General features: G+C 48.2%; 1 protein-coding gene across 2 annotated transcripts in view; it reads right to left on the bottom strand.

The window, feature by feature from the left end:
- Positions 1-3,512: 3,512 nt before the first annotated feature.
- Eepd1 (endonuclease/exonuclease/phosphatase family domain containing 1) overlaps positions 3,513-21,331 on the bottom strand; it is a 104,387-nt gene continuing 86,568 nt past the window's right edge. For both annotated transcript variants that reach the window (XM_057768475.1, XM_057768476.1), the window contains 5 exons: positions 18,837-18,947; positions 15,922-16,056; positions 11,964-12,102; positions 6,465-6,659; positions 3,513-4,208 (listed from right to left, as the gene is read on the bottom strand). In XM_057768475.1, the coding sequence (XP_057624458.1) occupies positions 4,009-4,208; positions 6,465-6,659; positions 11,964-12,102; positions 15,922-16,056; positions 18,837-18,947 (780 nt within the window). In that variant the 3' untranslated portion in view covers positions 3,513-4,008. The remainder of the gene's footprint in view (positions 4,209-6,464; positions 6,660-11,963; positions 12,103-15,921; positions 16,057-18,836; positions 18,948-21,331) is intronic.

Genomic DNA, 21,331 nt, shown 5'->3' with positions numbered 1-21,331 from the left:
CCTTAAGATCCCACTGTAAGGTGTTTTCATAATTAATGACTGATGGGGGGGGGGTGAGGGAAGGCCATCCCTGGGCTGGAGGTCCTGGAAAGAAGGCTGAGCAATCCATGGGAAGCCGGCCAGTAAGCAACACCCCTCCATGACCTCTGCATCAGCTCCTGCCTCCAGGATCCTGCCCTGTGTGAGTTCCTGCCCTGACCTCCTTCGATGATGAATAGCACTGTAGAAGTGTAAGCCAAATTAACCCTTTCCTCCCCCAACATGCTTTTGGGTCATGGTGTTTCATCACAGCAATAGAAACCCTAAGACAGCATGGAAAAGTATTGTTTGTGAAGCTGTAATGTGCTATGTGCCATGTTACAAATGGTCCCACTTACCATTTGACTTAAGGGTTGACTTTAGGATGGTCTAAGAATGATTCACATTTGGTAGAAATGGGGGGGGGGGTCCTCTACCTTCAGCTCCCTCCTGCTGAAATGTGATGGCTTGATGGGGATCTGATGGGAGTCGGTGACAGCCCATGTCACTTCAGCTCCTTCCTTCTGAACTCCAGAGCACCCACTTCTCCCTCATACCAAGCGCATCTCCTCCTCCAGGGGTTCCACACTCCACCCCCACCCCCACCCCCGTTACGTTGCCTCACAAGAACTAAAGTCCTGGCAGACAAACAGCTTAAGACAAAGAACCAACTTCCGCTTCCACTCCTGCCAGGCAACAGAGTGAGTGGTGCTGCACAAAGCTCTGGATGGGGACCCTGAGAAAGGGCTCAAGGAAATCACAGCCAGACTAAGACATTCGGGACCTCTGCAGGGGAAGTGCAGTTACCACCCTCCCTGCTTTCCTCCAGAGCACTGAGATCACAGCGAGCGCTGGAGAACCAGGTTTCAGGTCTTTACTTCGTTCTTCCCACTGTGTTACACATCTTACCTACTTTCAGTATTGTGGGCCTTGGGCTGTTTTTCTGGGATGTGGACCTAAGCCTGGTCTGTTGGGATGTTTTGGAACTGAGACTTTGGCCTGTGTTCTGGTACCAGAAACAATGCTTTGAAATTTGAGTTGCCAGTGATCTGCATCTAGTCCTCTCAGTGGGACTGGGCAGGCCTAGCCCACTGTGGGTCATGCCACTCTGGGCTGGTGGTCTTGGTGTTGTAAGAAAGCAGGCTGAGCAAGCCAGGAGGAGCAAGCCAGGAGGTGGCCCTCTTCCATGCCCTCTGCACCAGCTCCTGACTCCAGGTTCCTGCCATATTTTGAGTTCCAGCCCTGACTTCCTTCAGTGAAGGACTACGACCTAAAAGTAGTATGCTGAAATAAACCCTTTCTCCTCCAAGTTGCTTTTGGTTATGATGTTTTACAACTCTAAGATGACAGCTATTCTGACCTGTTATATCTGGAGCTTAACTGGAGAATAATCTCACAATAAATTGAAGAGAATCTGTATGCTTGTCATAGGCATGGGGTGCACAACAGAGAGGATCTAAGGTGAACAGTGGACTTTGTAATGTGCCAGAGTTGGCACAGCAACTGTAACAAATTGCCCTGTTGTAAATCGTGTCAATAAGAAATCGAGGATGTTATTAAACTATCTTTTGTGTCAATTTTCCTATATCCCAAAAATAGCTCTTAAAATTGAAGGTTACTAATTTTTAAAAAAGTAGAACAAAAAAGTTCAAATCAGAACCAAAACCAAGAGGGCGTAGAATGAAAGCAATGGCCTGCGGGCCACGCTCCTGGGGGTCTGATGTCAGAAGCGAAGAAAGCAATGAGGTGGCTGCAGGCCAGCGCCTATCACATCAAGCCTGTGGTGGACACTGTCATGACATGGCCAAAGCTACTCTGAAATTACAGCACTATGATTGCTTACGCAAGGCCCTCACAAGATGGGACACACGAGCACTCCCTAGCGAGGGTTCCCAAGCTACACAAGGCAGCGCAACACATAAAACCTCATGGGGGGCTCCACCCCTCCTCCCAAAGATAAAGGCTAAGGATGGCTGGAAAGGAGGCTCTTCTTCAGTGGTGTAGCTGCTTCTAAGTCCCCCATGCTCCTGCAAGTAAATTCAAGTCCCTCATTCACCAAGCTAGACTTGGGTCTCTTGGTGGTGAGCACGCACTGTTCACAGCTCTCCAGACAAAGCTGACAAGACGGGGTGACGACACAACTGCTCGAGGACAGGGACAGGTTCTGTCTTGGGTCACGCTGCACGTGGTGTAGAAAAGATAATACACCCTTAGTCCACAGGAAACGGGAATGACCTAGAGAATGTAAGACTAAGAGTTATGTTTTTATTTTTATTACTTTACATACATGTTAAGTGTGGAGTTGACATTGTGAGTGGGTTTAGATCCAGAGAATCCTGGGTTTGAATCCATTTATTTACTTACTGGTTGAGTGACTGTCAGGAGCTGTGAAATGGGCAATATAACCCCGGAGTCACTGTAACTGTTGTACGATGTGCCTAAAGCAAACAGACCCTGGCTCAGGCTCAGAGAAGGGTGTGGTGGGATATTCTGATGGCTTTCTGATGCTCCTGAGAATGACGATGAAGTTTGCTTTGAATCAGAGAGCAGAACTAGCTACTAGCTGACCAAAATCAGTCATTGAAGGACTGAGGAAAGAGAGACACAGGAAGTGGTAGGGCAGGACTTAGAGAGAGCCTTGGCCACTTTGAATCAAGGAACAAGAGAGAGAGGTCATTGGTTGCTTCTCTGTCACCTCTGATCATACAGATTCTTACCCCAATATCTCATTCCTGAGTTTTTGTTGATAAAAAATAACTAGATAAATACTTCACAAGGGGCCTCAGAGAAGTTCACTTATCTTGCTTGCCCTTCAACCCCTCCCACAGAGGTCCCTCCCCTGGTGATGCACTCAGGTTTAGCCTCCTGCACACCCTCAGTCGGCAATCATTCCTTATATTCATAGGGAGTTGGTTCCCAGACTCTTCTTTCTCAAGCACTAAGTCCCAAGATACTCAAGTCCCTTCCACAGAATGGTACAGTATTTGCATAATGCCTTCCCACATCTTCTCACACGTTAAACCATCCAAACAATATGAAGACCTCCAAAACAATGCAAATCCTATAGAACGGTTTACACTGTATCATTTAGGGAATGATGACAAGGAACCGTATTTGTTCAGCACAGACACAGTTTAAAGGTATGTTTTCCTCTGTGGTTGGTTGGATCTGTAGTGCAGAATCTGCTGATACAAAGGTCTGGGTCAGAATCAGCAGAGGAAAAGCTCTGACTAAGAACATGGTGGAAAGTGGGAGGAAATGGGTGTTTCTGATAGGATTCTTGTCTTACACTAAAGTTAAGTGGCCCTCCCAGGAAATCTGAAGTATAGATGAAGGAGAAGCTGGGAGGAAGGAGATAATGAGGATGATTGGCATGTCTCAGGTAGGGACATAAAGGGACAGGGTAGAAAAAGTCATTTGCGAGTGGGTGGCCATGGCCCACAGGGAGGATCGGATTAAGGTGACAGAGCAAGGCACCCAGCCCATACACTTACTGCAGCCAGTCAGAATAATGTTTATTATTTTTTTTTTTCAAAACAAAACTAAAAATCTTTGAGAAGTGCTTTCATCACAGTTAAAAGCTTCCTGGACCTGGTCGGCAGAACATGGCATCCTGGCGAGGCAGAACTGAGAGCTGTGGCATTGCTTGTCAGCCTGAGCCATTGCCCCGCCTGCACTACACCTCCATTGCTGTCTTCATGCCGCCCTGCAATGCAGCTGGCAGCGCCAACCCCGCCCCAAGCCGGAACTCAGTTGCCCAGCCTCAAGACGTTGCCGTTCCAGCCAGCTTCGCCGTGGTGCCGGAATAGCCAGCACCTGACAGGCTCCCCTCAGGAGAGGTTCTAAAGTGTTCACAAAGTAGGCAATGGCCCAGGGACCAGACCAAGGTCCTCAGAATGATGACTCAAAGGCCCCAGATCTTCCCACCCTGTAGTGTGCCAAGCTCCTTCCTTTGCCCTCCTGAGTCAGAGGGTGAAAGCGGTGATGTCATCATCGCTCGTGCTTGATGTTGGCCTCACTTCGCTCTAAGGTGACTCCATTGCCGTTCCTGGGGACTTCCTTCTTGCTCCAGTCCTTCTCCATATACAGCTCAGCGAGGACAGGACAGTGCTCAGAAGCTACTCCACCCCAGGACCAGTTATCTGGAATCCACGGGTTTGTGAGACCCTCTCTCACGACAGCCCAGTGACCTGGAGAGAGAGAAGAGACCAAGAATTAGGACAAGGGCTGATCAGCCTGCTCCTCTGTAAGTCAAGGTGCCCTGGTGGCCTTCCTTGGTAAGCTGGCCTGCACAAACAAAAGCCCAGGGACAATTTTATCTTACTCTTCATACAACATAGAAGATGGCAGTTTTCTCGCATAGGCATTGAACACACTCGGAAACCAGGTCCCTTGTCTAGTCAAACAGTGTGCAGGAGGACCTATTCCTTGTTCACACCTGACACTAATATGGGCAACAAAACTAAGTGACTTTTTTTTACCATTATTTTTGTTAATATTTTAGCTTATTCTTAACATTTCTATGCATATATACAATGTGTCTTATTCATATCTACCCCACTCTCCCCAACCCCACTGATCCCCCAAATACATCCCCCTCCCAACATCATGCCCTCGTTTTTTTTTTTTATTATAAACTGAGTTGAATTATTATTTTTAATTAATTTTTTCCAGTGCTAGGGATTAAATCTAGGGCCTCCCATATACTAAGTAAGCACTCCTCTGCTAACGACAAATGAGTATTTGATGGGGCCAACTGAAGACTTGCTTCACAAAGCAAACAATCACTTCAGAGGGTCTAGAGGGACTTCTTCCTAGAGAAAGGATGGAAAAGAGACTTAGAGTGCTTACTGAGAAAGTAATGCTGCCTTTGAAGTAAAGACAGAAATACATGAGCTAGAATCATATACGAAGACAACAAACGATTACAAAACAATTACAAGGCACTGTTGCAGTTCTCTGTGGTACGTGACGTCAGGGTTAATGGAAGATCTGAAGGGCCTGGGTACCATATCTGACGGCTGTAGTGGAGGAACATGTCCCTACACCTCAGCCTTTACACCTTGAGGTAGGGGTGGGAGCAGAGGAAAGGATGGTTCAGATTCACTCTTCCTGATATGCACACCTCCTACAAGTGTCCTCCAGGGACCCCAGTAGGTCCTGGCCTCCAAAGCGCTTCTGTAAACTACATCCTGCCTCAGATCAGACAGCCAATGCCCACTGGAGCCCAGTAGGAGACCGGTGTCCAGAGAGGAGAAAGTGCGGGCCACACAGTCATCCACACTGAAAATTCTAAATCCCAAGGAGCTGGGCCCCGACTGTGTGGTAGTGCACGTTGAACCCAGGAACTGAGTCTTTTCCTGTTTAAGTCCCTCGCTGAGGTACAAGACGCCTCCACACACCCCACGCGCATGTGTGCAGGTCAGGGGATGGTGCTCGGCATTCTGAGCCTCTGAAGGCTCTACGGCCCCTTCCATCTGCAGCAGCACCCTCTCACACAGAAGAGCCTACTGTTCCTCCATATGTCAGCTGTCTCCCGGCTCTGGGGGTCACAGTCTGAGGATCGGCAGCATATTCACCATGCTCTGTTCCTTGTGGAGCTCTGAGCCCTTCTCCCATCCTGCCGTCATACTATGTGTTCTGATTTGGTTCCTAAATGTTCCCTAAAGCTCACGTGTTGTAGACTTGGTCCCCAGACGATGGGAGTAGTGGGAGGTGGCAGAAGGTTGAGGGGTGGGGAAAATTAAGCCACTGAACTCGAGCCCCTCCCTGGATTCTTCCCTTTCCTTTCTGGCTGCTTTAGAAGGGATGAGGGGAGAGGCCAGGTGAAAGAATGGCTTGAAGTCATGATTCCTGACACAGGGGCCTTCCACTAGTGCACACAAATCTCAACCACGATGTGCGATCTCACCAGAGGACTAAAAGCAGCCGTGCCCAGTGACCATGGACGGAAGCCTTTGAGACTATGAGTCACCGTAAACCTTCCTTCCTTATACACTGATTATCTTGGGTATATTTGTCACAGTGACAGACACACACATGTCTCCTCGCCCCTGAAAGTGTAGTATACCTCATTCCACAGCACAGCATTTGAATAGTTGACGGTGTTCACTGAATGACTAAGTGTACTTATTGTCTAAGTAAGTTATCAGTTCATCTCTGAATCATGACCCTGATGGCCTTCAGAGGTGGCTACAGCTGGGTTTCCCTGTAAAGTGCTTACACGAACTAATGGTTACCTTTAAATTATTTATTGCTTATCACTTGCCCTTCCCTCTTGGATGTGTCTCTGACCAAGCAATGACAGTCTTTCTTTTACCATAACCCTGTAAGTGTCTGGGGAAGAGGGAAGACAGTATTGGTCACCTCAGACGCTTATAGGTCCACAGCCCACTAGTGAACAGAGGCAGCATGGGGTGGCAGAATGCGGGGGACACTTCCCCTACCTGTGAACACTTTTTTTAAGCTTTTGCTGATCCAGATGTTGTCCACCGACTTGGAGCCTTGGGGATTCCTGGTGCTGATGTTGGTGAAGGTGTGAGCCGGGACCAGGTGGTGGAATTTTTCTCTCCTTAGGATATCGTACTCACTGCTATCTGGCCCTTGGCCAAAATCCCCTAAAATAACAACATCCTTTTCCCCTGGGAATGGAAGAAAGAAAATCAACAGGTAAATAGCAGGTAGGAAGCAAAATCTAAGAGTGGCCCTGGCCACTTGAGGGGACAGGGACTCCCTGGCTTGGCCACTCAGGGTTGGGGCCACATATCTAGTTCTTATTCTCCTGTTATTTTTTTGTGTACCCACTGATTTTAAGCATAGGATAATTTGAAAATGAGGGGAACACCCCATTGAGTCTCCAGGCCCTACACTTACAGTGGGAAAGGGGGAAAAGGCCTTGCTTAGATATCTAACAAAAGTTCAGCAAACCTTGACTGAGCACCTCCTCAGAGCCTACCTGTGCGGGGGTCAGGGATGAAGGAAACACAATACCTGCTCTCTAGGACCTCAGAGTCTAATGGGGAGACAGAGGAGAAGACCCGGGAGCAGAGTGTAGGTTCAAAACCAGAAACCGGTACTGAGGGCAAGTGGTACAAGGAGGGTACCCAGGGTGGCTTCTGGCAGGTGATAGCAGGCTCTGGTCTTAGAGGATGCATAGAAGCTGTCAGGACAATAAGGATGAGAGGAATGTATTTGGGAGCTGGGCGTAATGAACCAGTCTGGCTTCTGGGGGTGCATGGTAAATCCTGGAGTAGCTGGATGCTTCCAGCATGAAGGTTTAAGAAGCCAGATGTGGGCTAAAGCTGCCTGCTGTCAAGCCTCGTGACCTGAGTTTAATGTCCATAAGTCACATAGTGGAAGGACAGAACCAACTCCTGTAAGATGTATTCTGACCTCCACGCAAGAGAGGCAGGTGGCAGCTACTCTCTGATTGGTAGGCATGTTTTCTCTACCTGGGGATCAGGTCAGAACAGTGAAAGAACAGGGGAAAGGCTGGGTGTCTCCCCCTCACTCAGTGAGCAACTCAGGGCATCCACTGCCCAAGGCGACGCACAGTTTACTATCCTCCTGTTCTAGGCCATTTCTTAGATTTCCCCCCGAAATTTACTGCTGTGAGTAACGCCGATGTGAGAAATTCACCCAAGCATGTGTTCCTGCTTTCTGTTCTTAGTACAGAGGACCAGTTAAAAGTGTGGTCACTGTTCATATTCCAGATGCTGCCGGCCTCATTGCCAGAGGCTGTTCCCACGTCAACCCAGCAAAGTGCAGAACGTCTCTCTGCACTCCCATCAGCAGCAAGCATCATCACTCAAGCATTTGGTCGGTCTTCTTTCTACGCACAGAAAAATAAGATGTGTTCTATGGTCTCAAGGATGGGGTACCTACACAAACTATTTAGAAATCTGCACAAGAATTTACTAATTCATCCAAGCATTTGTTTACATGAGCATGAATGCCTGGTTAATTATTTTAAACCCTGAGTGATAATTCAGCACTGTGATTATTTATTTTGTTATTCCATTTGTTTTTTTCCAGCAAGGAGCTTTCATTTTTTTCTCCCCATGTTGGTTTTGGTCCACGTGCATTCATTCTTTGTGACCTGCCAAAATGCTGCAGCATCGCCTGTATCTCTTCTAGCCCAGCCCCATAGTTAGCCACTTCTCCAAGGAACCCCACCTCCCTGACCTGAAGGTGTGTTCGAAACTAAGAGCTGGTGCTGCGCAGACTCTTCTCCCCTCTGGTACTAATGACTCACTAGTTGATTGCAGAAACTCTGCAAACATTAAAGAATAGTGACCCTCAGTCACACAGAGATGCATTTCAAACCTTGCTACAGTGACGATGATGTCAAGCAAATGTTCACCTATATCTCTGGCTTTAATTCCCCCCCCTTTCCCTCTCCCCTTCTCTCTTCTCCTTCTCCTTCTCTCTCTCTCTCTCTCTCTCTCTCTCTCTCTCTCTCTCTCTCTCTCTCTCTCTCTCTCTCGGCAGGGTCTTGCTGTGTAGTTCAGAATGGACTGGAACTCATGATTATCCACAACTGGGATGATAAGCATGGACCACAGTTTCATTTCCTCTTTCTTTCTGTTTTACATACAGGAGATTGACTACAGTACGCTGCAGGCAAGGAGTCTATCTAGTCCTCTCCTTGCTTAGTACTTTGAGACAAAGTCATAACAAAGTTGCCCAAGATGGCCTTGATCACCCTGTAATCCAGGCAGGCCTTGGATATGCGTTGCTCTGTCTCGGCTTCCCACACTGGCTAGCAGAGTGACTATGCAGATCAACTCTACGGAGCAGCATTTCAGAGAACACTGCTTCCTGTCCCTGTCCTAGAAGAAAACAGCTGGGTGACTCTGGGCATTGCCACCCTCTCAGCATTTCCTGATGGTTGCTGTTGGATGTGGAAGACCCGAGTTCCCATGAATGCCTGGCACAGGATCTCTCAAGCAGCACGAGCCTCCTTCCTGCTCCCCTGAGCCACACTAACAAGCATCTCAGAGAGAAGCAGCAGAGAAATGACTTCCTTGTGTATAAGGGAGGGCTACAGAGAGAGGGCAGGGGCCGAGTGGAAGGGATGTCTCTTTGAAGTATTTTAGATATTTCTCTCACAGCCTGCAGGAAATGGAAAGATTATGAAGTTTTTCCCACATAATGTTCATAGGAATTCAGAAAGAACAATGGCCACCAGCCAGGCTCTGCCAGATTCCCAGGGACAGGGCTGACCCTTGTGGGGAGTTCACTGTAGGGGGGTCGAGGTTTCTGATGTGCTCTGTGACAGGCACTTTAGAGAAAGCAATTCATAAACAAAATAGCATACCCAAGCCCTTCAGCAAATTCCTTCTCTTTGGTATGAGTATGCCGTATTAATAATAGCTGAAGGGAAAGACATCTAAAGTGAAATGATACAAAAGGCCAGCAGGGGGCACCTGTGCGCTGCAAATGACGCCCTCCTCCAGCAGGACTCCATACAAGTCTCTCCTGCTACTCCACTTCCTCACGTGTAGATCGCATGCACAGTACAAATCTGGGTGAGCCTGGGCTCTTTGGGGGAAATCAGTGTCTGTTTCTCCAACTTGAGAGTATTGCTGACCACAATCCATACATGACCAGGGTCAATGAGCCCTTGGTGACCAGGGTTACCAAGCCCTCACTGACCACTCCTTGGACAGCAAGTCATTTAAGTGCCGCAGTTCCCATGAGACAGGCGAGGCCACCTTCTCCTCTTTGCAGGTAGAAAGCTCAGACTCTGGAAACTGAATAATTTCCCCAAAGTCATGGAGGTGGCCCTCAAACCTAGAGTTTTTCACAAAGAGGAGGGAGGAAGAGGTCCAGGGCTGAATAAAGGCAAAAGCTACCATATGACTGGGTAGGGAAACCCAGCGTTCTGGGAGACTGAGGCACACAATTCCATATAAATGAAGAACGCTTTCGGTGGGGTGCAGACCTGAGTATTGGTGGGAAAATGCAACTCAGCGAGCGGGAGGGAGGCTGGTGTCGGGGTCAAGCAGCCAGTTCTGTGTAGTTTCGCACATGAACACAAAGGCTCCTTTTGAATGGGCGCATCCATATTTCTCACAACTTGTTCTTCCAGCTAAATGTGTGTCAGAGGTGACAAGGCAGCAGCTTTGCCTCTGAGAACATGCAGCCACAGAAGCCCAAATTCTCCTCTTAGTTGCATGCCTGCGTGGGCTTCCCTAGTCACTGTTCCGAGTCCCTAGGAGGGGAGAAAGTGCTGGGCCAATTTCCCCAGAGAATCCTGATTTAGAAAGGGCCAGTAACAATGAGTGAAATGGCTCTCGGCTGAGGTGCACTCCTACCAGATGCCATGAACAGACACACTCTAGGAGACCCTGACCTCAAGGCCTCTTACCTTGAAAGCTAGTTCTGGGAAAGGACAAGCATAGGATTCCTGGTGCCAAGTGGGATTCACATTCTAGACAAAGGCAGAAAGGCCTGGAGTTTGCAAGGCTTTATCTCCCTTTGAACAGAACCCCGAGCTCATCGATTTTCCTTTGCTGCGGGCTGGAGGACTTCCTGAATTTGCTGGGTCACCAGTTAACATTTAACTGGGTATTAGTGACAAGCAGGGACGTGGGGGGTATGAGTCACTGTCCCTACCTGGATGTGTCAGAGCTGAGTCACGCTGTGGGTCAGTCAGCAGTCCCTTGGCAATGTGGAGCCTGCCTGAAATTTCCTGACATAGTCCTGAGTTTTCCCTGGAGCCAGGGGGCAAATCGGAAAAATTATGAAGGAGCATCTTTTTTTCTTGTATCTCTGAGATAGAGACGAATAGAAATGTCTGACGATATGCACAGTCTCAATCCATCCTTGGAATGGGTGAGAGAGTAGCTGTGAGTGAAGAGTTTCCCACACAACTACTTGTTGGATAGGGTGTCTCAGTTTGAACTGTCGTTCAACTGTTCGTTCAACTGTTTTTCAGCCCCAAGAGTCATTATCTAAGTAGAATATAATCAGAGCAGGTCCTGACTTAAAACATACAACTGTACCTTCATATTAATAGTAAACAAAAGCGGAAGCAATGAAGAGTCTACCAACAGATGTGTGCATAAACAATAAAACATGGCACACATGGACAACAGAATATTATTTAGCCACAAAAGGATGGAACGCCTACTACACAATACAACACACTAATCTGGAAAATATAAGCTAAGCGAGAAAAACCAGACAAAGGGAACAAAATATCATGTCCTTATATGAAGCACGTTGTCAAGTTCGCACACACGAAAAGATAGCATGATCAGGATTCAGTGGGTCCAGTTTCTGAAGGAAAATGACCGTGTTCTGGAGATGGGAGGTGGTGACAGATGCACAATGGTGTGAATGTACTGAAAGCCACTGAACTGCACACTTACCAACCATCATAATGGCAAGTTTTATGTCTGTTTTAAAATGCAGGTTATAACTGGACAGAAACATGTCTGTAGCTAAATATTTACCGAGTCTCCCACTGTGATGGGACAAGGTGATGACAAGAAGTCTCGGAAGCTAGGGGAGCAGTCAAGACTCAAGAATACGGGAGGCATCTCAAGGTCTCCAGATGCGATTCTTTCACCTCCCTGCCTCCTGTTCCTCTTTCACAAGCGCTTGCGCAGATCTGCAGGTGGTACCCCCAGAGGAGTAGACCAGAATGTGTTGTCACAGGGGAGGAATATTACCACTTACATTTGCTCCTCCAGTTCTCTTCATCCAAGAGGCTGATAGACCACATTGCTGACAATTTGACACCCGCTAGAGAGGCCCTCAACACAAAGGTGGCTTACGTAGAAAGGTCAGTCAGGCTCCACGAGAGCAGGGAGTGTGTTTGCCCCTGAGTCCATGACTGCTGGCAAGTGTCTGGGCTAAGAGGCCAGAGAGATGTCTGGAAAGAGGCACCACTGCCTGCCCTGAAGTGTTGCCCAGTCACAGAGGAGAACAACTACCTTTCAGAGCTTCCTGTAGAGTTAGTGCAAAGTCCAACAACCGGTGGCCATCGCCTTGATTCTTGCTCCAATTCTCAGCTCCTGGGAGGCCCAGGGCTGTCAGCTGAAGGTTAACCAGGGTCAGGTCGTTATTTCCCACCTAGATAGCAGGAAACACAGCAAAAGGAAAAAGCTTACTCATGTTTCTTTTATCTTTTACACCTGATTCACAAATAGCTCACGCACACACAGTTGACAATGATAAACAGAAGCAAAGCTAGCTCACACGCAGAGGAGGCAACCCGAGGTATTTTATTTTAAATTCCTGTACTCTAAAGCCCAGCACTAACACCCTTCCAGCCTCCTACCTCTATTCCTTCAGATCTAAAAACCTTCGCAAATCTAGAATTGTTCTGATTTTTTGTAAACCTTTTGAGCAATCGTATGCAAGAAGGAGGTGTCTCTAGCATCTAAATGTTACAGATCCAAGGCTGTTATCCACAAGACTAGCCTGAAGTTCCCCCACCCAGTCCTCTTGGTTCCTTTGGAACCAACTGTGTGCTAACATCCACTTTAACCTGATTTCCTCTGTGAAAACCAATGTTCACCAATTCTGGGCAGAAGATAAACCCAGAGACTGGGCCCCAAGGTGGCCCTTGTGGTCTTCAAGTGTGTACATATAAGGGCAGTTTATCTTCTGGGTGATCGCGACATTGCTCAGCTGCTCTGGGTTTAGCAATTCTGCCACTGCAATTGCCATGGCAACAAACACTAAACACTTCCGAGAAAGAATGAGTGTAGGGGCCCCAAGAAGTGTAGAGGGCTGGTCTTGTAGATGCGCCCCCGTTCACCATCATCACACCCAGGACTTACAGCTCTACAACCGCTATTGCCACTGTCAGAGAAACACCTTAAGACTTGGCCTGGAAGGATACGCTCTCTGTGTCCCACACCATTGGTCTTTCTTGATTCAGGATTTGAAGAACAAGAAGGCAAGGGCTGGGCTGGGTGACTGCTTCACATGACTTGAAGCCATCACTCCTGATGTCACAGTTAGTATATTTTTTATTAGCCTTTTAAAAATAATTTACTGAGGCTGAAGAAATGGCTGAGGGGTTTGGAGTACTGACTGCTCTTCCAGAGGACCCAAATTCAATTCAGAGGACCCACATGGCAGCTCACAATTGTCTGTAACTCCAGTTCCAGGAGATCGGACACCTTCACACAGACATACATACAGGCAAAAGCCCAATGTACATGAAATAAAGTTAAAAAATAAATCAATTAATTAAAAAATAAAAATAGTTTGCCTTTTCATGTTAACTTAAAGCAGTGTTTTACAAGTTGTTTTTGTGAGGTGCTAGGCATGGTAGCTCACTCTGTATACCAGCACTTGGGAAGCTGAGGGGGTAGAATTGGGAGGCCACTATGCAGGCCACACAGGGAGATTCTTTCTCAAAAAATAATAATAGTACCAAAAAATATATACCAGCTTGCCTTTTAGCTACATGAGCTGGTTGTGGCTGCTGATTCAGTAAACCAGGGTCAGAACAAATAGCACTTAAGTGCGGTGTTAGGTTTAAAGACAGTCCTGGCCAACTCATGTATCAGAACCACAGGTACCATGTGTGCAGACAGAACCTCGTCAATACAGCAGGAAGAGAGATGGAAAGAGCCATTGAGTACCACAACAGACACATCTGCGTGTGAGCATACACCAATCCCATAACCTCTGCAGCTACAAATGTGAGAGGTGACACATGGGCTCCCTGCTAGAGCTAAATGATGCTGAGCTTAGAGTTGCTGGGGAGCAAGGGAAAGAAAGACTCTCAACGCCTAGTAGAGAACGGGCTTCCTGGGCTCTAGCAAAGGATCAAGCTGTCTGACTTGGAATTCACAGTTAAGTAGTGATGAGGTTCATTGCCTCTGTAGTGACCTCTGGCTTCCTCCCGTGTGTTGTCCAGCATCAGAGCATGTTGCTATTCAGAACTCTCCCAAGAGTCATGCAGGCCACAGCAGGATGGCACTCAGATCCACCTGCCTAGCTGTTCCCAGACATGGCCGACAGGGCTCCTTCTTGGGCAAGGATATAAGTGGAGATGCCAGTGACAGGGGTCTGTAAGCCCAGAACTCCTTCTAAGCTCTCAATGGGCCCCTTCTTTCTGTCATCTAAACAATGAGACCTGGGGGCAGCTGAAAAGGTGGGGCTCCTTAGAACAGCACCACTGCACACACTAACTAGTACCAGGCAGGTAGCACCACTGCCCACACTAACCAGTACCAGGCAGGTAGGACTGCTGCCCACACTAACTAGTACCAGGCAGGTAGCACCACTGCACACACTAACTAGTACCAGGCAGGTAGCACCACTGCCCACACTAACCAGTACCAGGCAGGTAGGACTGATGCCCACACTAACTAGTACCAGGCAGGTAGAACCACTGCACACACTAACTAGTACCAGGCAGGTAGGACCGCTGTACACACTAACCAGTACCAGCCAGGTAGGACGGCTGCACACACTAACTAGTATCAGGCAGGTAGGACCGCTGCACACACTAACTAGTACCAGGCAGGTAGGACCGCTGTACACACTAACCAGTACCAGCCAGGTAGGATGGCTGCACACACTAACTAGTATCAGGCAGGTAGAACCACTGCACACACTAACTAGTACCAGGCAGGTAGCACCACTGCCCACACTAACCAGTACCAGGCAGGTAGGACTGATGCCCACACTAACTAGTACCAGGCAGGTAGAACCACTGCACACACTAACTAGTACCAGGCAGGTAGGACCGCTGTACACACTAACTAGTACCAGGCAGGTAGGACCACTGCACACACTAACTAGTACCAGGCAGGTAGGACCACTGCACACACTAACTAGTACCAGGCAGGTAGGACCACTGCACACACTAACTAGTACCAGGCAGGTAGGACCGCTGCACACACTAACTAGTATCAGGCAGGTAGGACCGCTGCACACACTAACTAGTACCAGCCAGGTAGGACGGCTACACACACTAACTAGTACCAGGCAGGTAGGACCACTGCACACACTAACTAGTACCAGGCAGGTAGGACCACTGCACACACTAACTAGTACCAGGCAGGTAGCACCACTGCCCACACTAACTAGTACCAGGCAGGTAGGACCGCTGTACACACTAACCAGTACCAGCCAGGTAGGACCGCTGCACACACTAACTAGTATCAGGCAGGTAGGACCGCTGCACACACTAACTAGTACCAGGCAGGTAGGACCGCTGTACACACTAACCAGTACCAGCCAGGTAGGACGGCTGCACACACTAACTAGTATCAGGCAGGTAGAACCACTGCACACACTAACTAGTACCAGGCAGGTAGGACCGCTGTACACACTAACCAGTACCAGGCAGGTAGGACCACTGCACACACTAACTAGTACCAGGCAGGTAGAACCACTGCACACACTTCTGAAAATGGCCTGGGCCCTATCCCAGAAGGGCAAAGCTTGGGAATGCCTGATCTTAAGAAAGGTGATTCTGCTGTACATCGTGTTTGGGAACAGCCATATGAATTAGTTTTCCACTTTTTTCCTTCTCTTCTGTCTGTCCGTCCATCCATCCGTCTGTCTGCTGTCTGTCTACTGATCTATCTACCTATTTGTGAGGAGTTTTGTTATACTGCCTAGGATGGTCTTGAACTCCTGGGCTCAAGCCATCCTTCTGCTGAGACAACAAAGGTGTACCATTCCTCCCAGGTGACTGTCTTCCTTCTTGTCATAGCTAGATTTTTCTGGGGTTAAGAGTCCCTCAAAAATCCCTTCACTCCTGTCCTGTACAAGGTCCCCTACTGGGGGAGCCTCCAGAAGGGCACTGATCCTCTTCTAAGAGAAAACAAATCAAGTGAGATGTGACTTCTCTGGGTCCCAGTGTCAAAAAGACTTGCCCTTTGGAAGGGACTGAATTTCTGAAATGGCAGAACCAAGTACCTTGAATCTCGCGAGGAATGGGCTCGGACCCACATCCTTCCCATGACCGTTGCTGGGTGAGTTCTCCTGCCTGGGGATGTCCCTCAGTTCCACACTGGCTGCTGTGTCCCACAGGAATCCAGAGTAGCAGGGGCCCTGCAGTGTAGACAGAAACAGGGTCTTGGTACAAGGTTCCTAATTCCAAGAGCCACACAGCAGAGAGAAGAGCAGAGAGGCCAAACACACAGCAGCAGCAGGCTCTGCTTCTCAAGGTCACTCACACAGGGTGTTAAACCACAGGGCACCCAGCACCCATGCCTGAGCAGAGTCTTACTCATGGCCAAGGCTGCCCATCTCCTCCCTCTATGGCAGGAGGTATGGGGAGCATAGAACAGGCCCAGAGTCACGTTTTAAACCTTCATATGCCACAGGGCAACAGCCCACATCACCATTTGACAGATGAGGCCACTGCTGCTCAGAGAGATTGAGTAACTTCCCCAAAGCCCCACAGCATAAGTGCCAATGTGAGGGTTCAAAGATAAGACCCTGAGGAGCAGGTTCTGCTTCTTGATAAGTCACTGCTTACAGAAATGGTGCCCAGCACCCAGTCATTTCTCACCTGGTAGTTGCCGGACTAACAGAAGTCAGTGCTAATGGTTCTAGTGACTTGAAACTGAACAAGGGCCCTCTGCACATAGATGGGCAGGGATGCACACAGGCCTGAAGCCTGGTTCGGAGGCCCTGATGAGGAGGTGCAGACAAAGCTAGGGTGCAGTGGGCACAGTTCTGGGCCACTCTCTGGCTCTAGGAATCAGAGAAGTAGCTTCTATGCTGTCTACTTCTTCCCCTGCCTCTGGGAGATTGCAGAACAAGAAAAGCTTCAGTCTGTTTACTCCAGCTGAGCCACTACTGGCCAGCAGGGCATTCCTAAGTGATACCAGGGACAGATCAGCAGGCCACCAGGCCAGCAGCACTTGTCACTGCTCCTCTTTGTTGAAGAAACCCTGGCCACCTCTGAACAGCTGCTGTCACTCACACAACTTCAGCTCAGATCCCAGACGGATATTTGACAGGCACCCTTGAACAGGCATACTCAGGACAGAAATGGGGGGGGGCACAAATGTGAGCCTTTTATGCTGTGCAAGATCCCTTTGCCCACCACTAAAGCAGGCACTAGTTTAAGCATGGTCACACCTTGGTCTCAGTCCAGCTGTGTCCAGGAACCGTGGGACCCAGGCAAGCCCCGCAGGGTGTCTAGGGTCATGAAGAGAGAGAGAATGAAGCCACGGGCTCTGGAGTTGAGGCGGTTGTTCTCTTTATTGTTCTCCGAGGAGAAGTTCCAGGGCATCACTCACGCCATCTGCCTAAAAACCACCCCAGCCCTAGAATCCTCCAGGACATGGGAGGAGGAGGTTTCCCGAGACGACTCCTTTCCGATGCACCCCCTCAGGCCCGATTAACACCCGCCCAGCTTCTGGACCTTTCTCTACATGTCTTCCTTCTGACCCTCTCCTAGACATGGGTCCCAAATATGACTTAGGTCATATTATGCCAGGATGGACACAGCCAGAGAAAAGCGCTTATGCCAGAGATAGCTCATGGACTCAGGACAGATTGCCCCTTCCAATCACAGGGTCCTGCTTTGAGGAAAATAATTTCTTCCCACATCTCTCTGCTTTCTCATTGGAAACTGGCCCTCCAGTTGGTACCTGGATATGACTCCAGGGCTCAGAGACACAACAGCTGGTCAGCATGTAAACTATAGATGGCCATGGATATATGATGTTTGACTCACATTCTGTTGAAAATTAATTCTTGGATTTATGCATCTTCAAAATTAAAGAAACTGCACATGCCATTAATCTGGGTGACTCTGACCCATTGAACTCATAATACTCCATGATAACAGGTGGCCAGGCCTAGCCATGGCTGCAGCCCTGGTTTGTGCTCCGGTACTGAAGTACCCCAGCACTCACTGTTTCCTCCTATACTTGGGCTGTCCTGTGAGCTAAGGCAGAGGCTTCAGATGACATGGTAACTAAGGCCAAGAGCCCTCAGTGACCATACTCTGATGGTCTTGGTTCCCCTCCTAAAGCAACGTGAGCTGACTCGTTCCACTAAATGGGTGTAACTTGGTGAAAGAAGCTATGGTATCCAGCAGTTCTTGAAAAGAGAGGTAACAGATAGGGCTGGTCTGCTGGTCTGTTTTTCCTCACACATACACAAATAACCTCTCATGAATGATTTGCTGAATGAGTGAATAAAGATGAATGGACTCAAAAGTCACATGAATTTTTTACACACTGATATCCATGTGAAATGCTTAAATAAAAAAAAAATAAAGCAAAATGGTATTGCTTTTTGTGCGGACTGAAAGGAAGGGCCTTGTGCTACGTTCTGAAAACCAGATGCATCCTGCATGAGCTCCTTTCAGCCCACTATGAACTCACTGTCCACTGTGAGGATGTTCCCACTCCTATACAGCAAACCCAGGGAAAGGAGCAACACACAGTTTTCAGTGGTCACTGAAAACAGGAGGGGCTTACAGTCAATATGAATAAATGGACAGATAACTTTAATTCAGTCTCCATTGATAATTTAAGAGCCCAAATTATAAGTATCCATCATGTAAATACAATCCATAATGTTGTAGCTGAAGAGGTATAGTAGAACCTTAAAAACATCTGCGTTTGTGCAAAAATCATACAAATGTTTTTCAACTCAAGTAATTATAAGAAATATTCTTAAAAATATAAGAACCTAGGTTAGGAAAATGGCTCAGTCAGTAAAGTTCCTGTTACCCAAGCACAGGGACCTGAGTTCAGAGCCCAGAACCCACCTAAAAAGTTGGACGCAGTGGCCTGTGTCTGTAACCCCAGTGGAAAATATTGTGTTTAAGTACAGAAACACACAGGGCAGTTGTGCAAGGCAGGTACCTTCTGGAGCTGACTCGAAGGCTTCTCAGCAATAACAGACCGCCAGCATCCTCGGGACCCCTTCCACTTTCTGATGTTGGGCAGGATCGGCTGGTTTAGCTCTGTACAGAACTGCAAAGACAGAAGACAGGTCAGTGAGTCTGTGCCCCTGGACATGGCATCCTTAGAAACTAGTCACAGATGATTCTGAGACAATACAACAGTTAAAGACCCCCCATGAAAAAGTGTTCTTGACTCACATTTTTCCCTGCATGTGTGTGTGTGTGTGTGTGTGTGGTGTATGCATAGGTGTGTGAGAGAGAGTACACACAACCATGCATATTCATGAGGAATCCAAAGGATGGCATTTGGTCTTATTCCTTTGAGATAGGGTCTCTCATTGAGCCCTGAGCTAGGCTGGCAACCAGCAAGCCTCAGCAATCCTCCTGCCTCTGTGCTGGACAGAACTGGCTTACAGGCACATACACAGTCATGGCCACCTTTTTTGTGTGGATGCTGATCTGAACTCAGGTCTTCATGCTTGCACAACAAGTATCCCTACCCACCGAGCCACCTCTCCAGCCCAGTTCTTGGCTTCTTCTGAGTACCACATACTTCTGCTCTTCTGAGCTGCTCTTCATCAGGCCTATCTAGTCCCATAGTGTCAGCTTAAACCGCAGTCTTGAAGATGCCGAAATCTATATCTCTGGTTCAAAATTATCTCCTAGAGTTTTCTGTTATTGCTGATAACTCCGCATTTTGAGATATGCCTTACTATATAGCCAAGGTTGGCATGAAGCTTATCACCCTCCCACCTCTGCCTCTGAGTGCTGGGATTACAGGTAAGTGGCATCACAACAGGCCCTGCCTGAGCTCTGAGTCACACTGCTAACATTAGCCTCTTTCACATTCATGTAGAATCCTCCAGTGCTGCCTAAGCATCTACTTTCCCTTGTCCCAAAGGATCTTCTTCCCCTCCCAGGCTTGTGTCTCACCGTCTCACTTGTGTTCTTCACATTCCTTTCCTAAGGGCTCCTTTGACTCCTCTCCCCAAGCCTAGGAATTCTGCTGTCACCTGAGTGTGAAGTCTCTCTTTTCAGGTCCCACTCTCCCTCTTGGAGACACTGCATAGCTTCTGAGCCATCTCAACCCACCCACTAGAGACAGTGGAGCACATGGAGGCCCCACCCTATGGTTATTCTGTGTGCTCCGAGGGACAGCAGCATCACCATGACCTAGAAATTACTAAAAATTTTTGACTATGTAGTAGGCCTGCTGGATCAGAACCTCCTGGGTGGGACCCAATGATCCACCTTGTAACCAGAAAATTGGATAATTAGGTTTGAGAACAGCTCTGGCTGCCTCAGTTGGCCTACGCACCGACCCTGGAGGCTACAGGGCTGTAGAGAGCGCCCGGGCTGGAGAAAGCTCCTTTCACATCCTCTGGGCAGCACACAGTCACACAACTGATGGCCAAGAGGCAGACTGGGAAGTTCTGATGAGGCACAAGCAAGGACTTGGTCCATCATTTCACAGGAAGTGCTACAGAGAAAATAAACCAGGTGGTGGGTGGTAACCCGGGAAGTTGGCTTAGGAGTTGTTTTTACAGTCATCTAAAATGTCTGTGTTTCCCCAACAGTGGACGCTGTCAGGACGGAGTCTATGCCTTTGTAAACCCTTCCCAGCACAGAAGCCGGGAGTTTGCTAGTGAGTAGAAAATATAAGTGGACACTAATCTTCAAATCCATGCCAGACAAACAGAATTCTCCTGGAAGTTCCTACCTCGGTAACTGTCTCCATTTTAACCGGGCATTTGGCAAACAGGTGTATTTCTGCGTTGCTGTGTGTGTGGGAAGTGTCTACCCAGGTGTATTGTCACCAGAAACTTTCATTGGTTTTACCATCAACACCACCTGCTGCACAGCAGTGGAGGACACTACTATTCTTGGCTAGTAGGGAGGAGAGATGGGACAAATCCTCTTGGCGAAAACCCATCCTCTGTTGGCGTGATGTAATTGTAAACATGACAGGTTTTCAAGTCACCTGAAAGACAAACTTCTGGGTGCATGTGCTGGAACTTCAAGAGGAGATTAATTTATGTGGGAAGATCCATCCTAAATTTGCTGGCCTGGGGTCCTAGACTAAATTCAATCGGAAAACACAAGCTGAGCACCAACGTTCATCACTCTGATTCCTAAGCGCAGATAGAACATGACCAGCTGCTGCCATGCCTTCCCTGCCATAATGTGTGCAAGGAACACAGTGAAGCACAAGCTGGGAGGAGAAGAAGGAAGCCCTCTGGGATGACAAAATAGATGCTTACATAGAACTGGATAACCTTACATGACAGTTATTCATGAGGGACTCATCAGTGCAGCTCAGGCCGGGCGAGGTATAGTGACGCATACCTGTAATCCCAGCACTCAGGGGCAGGAGGACACTGATTTTCAGGCTAACCTATGCTATACGGCAACTGTTTACCCTCAAACTGCGAGCCAAATGCTTCTATCAGGTAA

The sequence above is a fragment of the Chionomys nivalis genome, chromosome 4, assembly GCF_950005125.1.
Source record: "Chionomys nivalis chromosome 4, mChiNiv1.1, whole genome shotgun sequence".
NCBI classification, from domain to species: Eukaryota; Metazoa; Chordata; class Mammalia; order Rodentia; family Cricetidae; genus Chionomys; species Chionomys nivalis.
This window is presented reverse-complemented; position numbering and strand designations above follow the sequence as displayed.